Source organism: Scomber japonicus, chromosome 3 (genome assembly GCF_027409825.1).
Source record: "Scomber japonicus isolate fScoJap1 chromosome 3, fScoJap1.pri, whole genome shotgun sequence".
In the NCBI taxonomy this organism is placed as follows: domain Eukaryota; kingdom Metazoa; phylum Chordata; class Actinopteri; order Scombriformes; family Scombridae; genus Scomber; species Scomber japonicus.
In genome coordinates this window covers 9,534,562-9,540,526 of record NC_070580.1, presented here as the reverse complement: position 1 = coordinate 9,540,526, position 5,965 = coordinate 9,534,562, and the positions used below count along the sequence as shown (strand labels likewise).

General features: G+C 41.4%; 1 protein-coding gene across 1 annotated transcript; it reads left to right on the top strand.

Annotated features, from left to right (window-relative positions):
• The first annotated feature begins 3,802 nt into the window (after nt 1–3,802).
• LOC128355231 (zinc finger BED domain-containing protein 5-like) lies at nt 3,803–5,620 on the top strand. Its single transcript, XM_053315480.1, has one exon. The coding sequence runs from the start codon at nt 3,803–3,805 to the stop codon at nt 5,618–5,620; it is 1,818 nt and encodes a 605-aa protein (XP_053171455.1).
• Nucleotides 5,621–5,965: the final 345 nt, after the last annotated feature.

Here is a 5,965-nt window from a genome sequence, read left to right as displayed (position 1 = left end):
GCTATAGCGTGTTTAACAACTTACTGGCGTTCACATTTATAAGTGCTCGGCCCAATGGCTGACTAATCGTGCCAACATTAACATGCAAGGTTACGTTCACTCGCCAAAAGATTGTCGACTTTAGTCAGTGAGGACATGTAAGCAATGCATTAGACGACAGTAAACATTTCGTATTACTGCTGTTACTTACATTAATACGATAGAGTTAAAATGTATAACGTGCTCGTCCCAGTGGCTGGCTTAACGTGCTAGGTAGCATTAACACGTAAGGTTACGTTCGTCAAATAATTATCGGCTTTAGTCAGTGAGGACATGTAAGTCATGCATTATACGACACTAAACGTTTCGTTTCGTATTACTGCTGTTACTTACATTAATACGATAGAGTTAACATTTATAACGTGCTCATCCCAGTGGCTGGCTTAACGTGCTAGGTAGCTAGGTAGCATTAACATGTTAGTTTACGCTAATTAACTAGCCAAATAATTATGTCGGCTTCAGTCAGTAAAGGACATGTAAGTGATGCATTAGACGACAGTACAATGTATTGTATAACCACCATTACTTACATTTATACGATTGTGGTGTCACAACTCTGGTTGTCTCCGCTGTCTGCTCCGCTATCGCTGTCATTTCAGCCGCCATTATTTTCAAATTTGAAAAACCTTCCTGGCCCCTCCCCTTCCGCTTTGTAGTCAAGATGGCGTCCGTTCAGTGCGAGTAGGGTCCATCGTTCCACACTGAACTTTTTGACCGTTTTTAGGGGGTCATCCGGGTACCTTCAGTGCACTGACTTTTTGTGTTATCTACACTATATACTTAAAACTAAGTGGTCGAAGGGTAGAAGTGGGCGGAATGAGACACAGCCAGGGTCATAGGCAGCTAAGACTCACTGATAGGGAGGTTAATGCTGGTGTTAGAACAGTGTTACAATAAACTGTGCATCCCAGTTTGTTGTGTATTTGATAGCAAGGGAAGACCAAAAGGGGAACATTATGACAATATTAGGCAGGTGTCTTTAATTTAATTTAGTATGTTAAAAACCACAGAGCTGTGTGGCATAATGAAAGCTATTTCAATGCAGTATAACAAATATCAATGTTAATGTCATCACACATCAACCACTACTTCTTTCGAGATGATTTTTAAAAATGTCTTTAAAACTCACCTCTGTGTGGATGGCATTGTCAGCTATAGAGACAGTCCTTCTCCCAAGACCTGCTTGGAGTAGGACTGCCTCATCTCTTGGGGTTCTGTCCATGTTTTGGGACAGCAAGCAGAATTGTATGTCACTGTGCTTACACACAGTGACACGGGGTGGATCTCCTCCTTTCCTTCTCCGTTTCTGGCCAGAGAACATGGATGGGAAGGACCTTGGATGAAGAGTAGACAGTTATCAATGTGTGAAGTCTAAATATCCAACTTTAAAAAGAATGCCTCCCTGCTGAACCACTGGTACTACCAACATGTATTTTTTTTTTGCAATTCAACGCTAGGTAGTGTTGAGGAGTTTGTCGGTTTGTCCTCGCGTATTCTTTTAATGAAATATAAGGAGAAGCATTTTAGTTCAAAACAATCAGTTTTATTTTAACACCAGTAGAATGTGCAATATTACAGAGCTCTGGGTCTGACTTATAGTATCCCTGACAAGCAACAGAATGTTCATCAGTTCACGAAGTCTGACTAACTATCTCTTCCCTGACCCAGTGTTTTAAAGCGTACAGAGCAATAGGTGTAACGCAAGGCGGCGTCCTCTTCTGATTGGCTCAAGACGTGTCATTCATTCGCCTCGTAATATCTGACTCCATCCATTGTGGTGACGCCTTAGAGCCCAACCTGAAAAGCAACTGTTAAGAGACAAACATCCTACTTTCTCATACTTGCTGAAAACACATTCAAGGTCATCTTTTCACTCCCTGTACTTTTCTACTTCAAGTTACCTTGTGTTTTTCTTTTGGTACAGTGGTGTGACTCTGGCTAAGACAATGCAAGCATTCACTTCTTATCACTTATAAAAACCCTTATTAATTAGTGCAACATAGTTCCCTTTAATCATCACAGTCATTTCCCGTATAGGCTACTCAGCAAATTAAACAATGCAACAGTTCAAGGCTATATGAAAATAATATAACAACTTACAACTTATATAACAACAATATATTGACACTCTTACTATAATGCTCAAATGCAGGCAGGGGTGGGTGTGTGTGTGTGTATGTGTGTAAAGGGCTGTAGTGTAGTGCATGTTGTACGGCCTTGTGCTCTGTGTGTGTCTGTCTGCTTACATCTCCTGTCACACTTGATACTGACCATTAAGATGAACTTAATACTGCAAAAGTAAAGGTTATTTAGTTAGTGTTAGTGCAATTATCAAAACCAGAATATGATCAGGGTGACTTTTGAACACTGGAAATAAATCATGTATTCATCCAGGCAGCCGTCCAGTGGCACTCAAAGTTTGCATATAATATTAGTAATAAAAACAACAAAACATAATAAAAACAATAGTAGGCAGTAACTTACCTCTGCATCTCCTGCTGAACAGTTGTTGGTCTGCCAGCTCCCATCCCTGCAGTCCCAGCTCCCATCCCGGCAGCCCCAGCTCTCATCCCGGCTCCCATCCCTGCAGTCCCAGCTCCCATCCCGGCTCCCATCCCTGCAGTCCCAGCTCCTTTGTGATTAGCTATGCAGCTTACCAGCATGCGGACTGCTCTCTCAATGTTTGTTTCCTGGTGATTTGGAAAAATGTGAAAATTAAATTGAATGTAACGTTATAACAATACTATATTTCTATTTGTTATGGTAAGTCTATTTGTTAACACAAGTCAATGTCTCATAACACAAAATGCAACAACATAAATATGCTAAATAGGTTTCATTGCTTAAATGACATGACACTCACCTGAGGTGAAGCACTAGGATCTGTCATTTTCCTAGAAGGCAGAGGAGAATAGGAGTAATTTACTTTACTAGAAAAACAGCATATAAGTTATATGACTCTTCCACGTCTGTTGTCTGAAAACTAAACCTGCATGAGCCGATCTGACCCGGGCTCTCTTGTTACAATTTATGACAGAAAAGTCTACAACAATACACACATATAGATATATATGTATATTCATTGAAAACAAATGCACGCGGCCGGAAGGAGGGTTATCAAAACAGAGGAAAAGTGACATAACGCTAAATTTCACAGTAAGACACAGTTTAACAGGATTGATTTCAATTTAACTTATGTCATTACGTTAGCCGGCAGCCTATATGCCGGCAGATTAAAATATCAACGGCCAAAATGTCCGGCAGGAAAAACGTTAAATAAATACATGTATAAACTCATTAATAACATATTCAATACTAATATAAATCACGCTGAAAATAAATGTGAATTACATGTGGAATTGGGACCGGACAAACATCTAGCCTACTGTAGAATAATGTGTGTATTTAATACTGAGGAGTGATTTGCGTTTCACAGTTATATCTGCAGGATCCGTTATGGGTCGGATAAAATATCATACACAGCTGTGTTTATAGGCTTACATTAAACCAGTCCTTCTCAAATAGTGGGGCGCGCCCCCCTGAGGGGGCGCTGTGCGATGCCAGGGGGGGCGCGTCTGACCCCGGGGAACATGTGTGTTTTTTTTTTTTTTTGCAAAGTGTAATTGCACGTCAACTACAGTAGGTGGCAGTGGCGCTCACATTGTCAGAGTGCGCACAGGGAATATTCACTCGATGGTTTGTTGACAGTTGAAAGATGCAGTGGTAACCAGGTAACCGAGAGATGGAGAAATATTTAACGGGGATGAAAAGGACGGCGGAGAGAAACAGAGATAATGACACAAACGAAAGTCACCCGAAAGCTAAGACGAGGAAATACGACGAAGCGTATGTAGCACTTGGCTTCACTGTGACTACGGTGGGAAACGAGGAAAGACCGGTGTGTTTACTGTGTCTTAAAATCTTGGCAGCGGACAGCTTGAAGCCAAACAAATTAAGGCGTCACTTAAACACATTACACCCCAATCAGGCTGATAAGCCGCTTGAGTTTTTTCAGCGAAAACGTGCTGAATATTGCCAACAGTCATCCAACTTTGTGAAGGCAACTTCTGTAAACCAGCGAGCACTGTTAGCATCATATAAGGTAGCGTACCAAATTGCTCGGTGCAAAAAGCCCCACACTATAGGAGAGGAGCTGATACTGCCTGCAGCATTAGACATGGTGTCTGTCATGCTGGATGACGCAAGTGCTGCAAAATTAAAAACTATCCCTCTGTCCAATGACACTGTCGCCAGACGCATAAATGACATTGCTAACGATCTTCAAGATCAGCTGGTAGAAAACCTGAAAGACAAACGTTTTGCCTTACAATTTGATGAAGCAACTGACAGCAACAAAGACTGTTTGTTTATTGCATATGTGCGTTTTGATATGACAAACTCTCTGTGTGAGGATCTACTTTTCTGTAAATATGTCAGAGACAGAGCCACGGCTGAAGAGCTATTCAAAATGCTGGACTGCTTTCTGACTGAGAATGGGCTGAAGTGGGAGAACTGCATTGGTGTTTGCAGTGATGGCGCACAGACCATGGCAGGGGTGAGAAAAGGACTTCGGACACTCATCAAGAAGGCCTCACCTAATGCTGAGTGGACACACTGTGTTTTACACAGAGAAGCACTGGCGTCAAGGCACCTTTCCTCTGAATTAAGTGAGGTTATGACTGACATTTTAGGTGTAGTCAATTTTATAAAGACCAGACCACTAAAAACAAGAGTCTTCTCTGCTATCTGTGAGGAGATGGGAGCTGAACATGAAGCTGTGCTCTTTCACAGTGAAGCAAGATGGCTGTCGCGAGGCAAAGTCTTCTCCCGAGTTTTTGAGCTCAGAGAGCAGATAAAAATGTTTTTGGAGCAGGAGCAGAAGTATGAAACCGCAGCAAAATTTAGTGATGAGAACTTCCTGGTGAGACTGGCCTACCTGAGTGACATATTTGGAAAGCTAAATGAACTAAATCTGCAGCTTCAAGGGAAAGATAAACACCTCCCTCAGGTCACAGACAAGATCAGCTCTTTCACTCGAAAGCTAGCAATGTGGGGCAGACGACTCGAAGAAGGAAATACTGATTCATTCGAGAACCTGCAGGAGTTTGTTAACACCACTGACTGTGATGCCACCTCAGTGATTCCATGTATCCAGCAGCATATCTCATCACTGATGGGATTCTTTAAAAAGTACTTCCCTGAAAACAGTTCCCAGTATGACTGGGTGAGAGAACCTTTCAATGCATCAGCTCCAACTGGTTTCAGCTCTGCAGAGGAGGACCAGTTCATTGACATGACATCTGACTCCACACTGAGACTGAGCTTCCCAGCACAGACACTCAGTGAGTTCTGGCTGAGTGTAGAGAGGCAGTATCCACTCCTAGGACAGAGGGCCATGGGTATTCTTCTGCCTTTTGCAACCTCTTATCTTTGTGAGACTGGCTTCTCTGCTGTTGCTGCACTGAAGACCAAGTACAGGTCCCAGCTAGACATTGAGCAGGAGCTGAGAGTTGCAGTATCATGCTTCAAACCCCGCTTCGAAAAGCTGTGCACTGCAAAACGTGCTCATTGTAGCCATTAATCCTCATGGGCACAAATTGTTTTATTCATTTTTGTTTCATAGATTTCCTGTTGAGAGGAGTTACTTGAATACTTGAAAAGAAAAATAAGTTATTAGCCATTGGGGTATTTATTTATTTTGCTTTTATGTTAAAATTTTGATGTGTGAAAAATGAGTTAACAGAGTCTTTGTTTGAGTATCTGTGGTCCAAAAGAGTTTATGTTTTTCACTTTTCAATCTTGTTCTGCAATTAAATTTTACCAAAATGTTTAAGATAGTAGGTTAAATATAATATTTCATATATTGTGCTCCTGAGTTAATGTTGCTGACCAGTTTGAATGTATTATTATTTATTGATTTTATTGA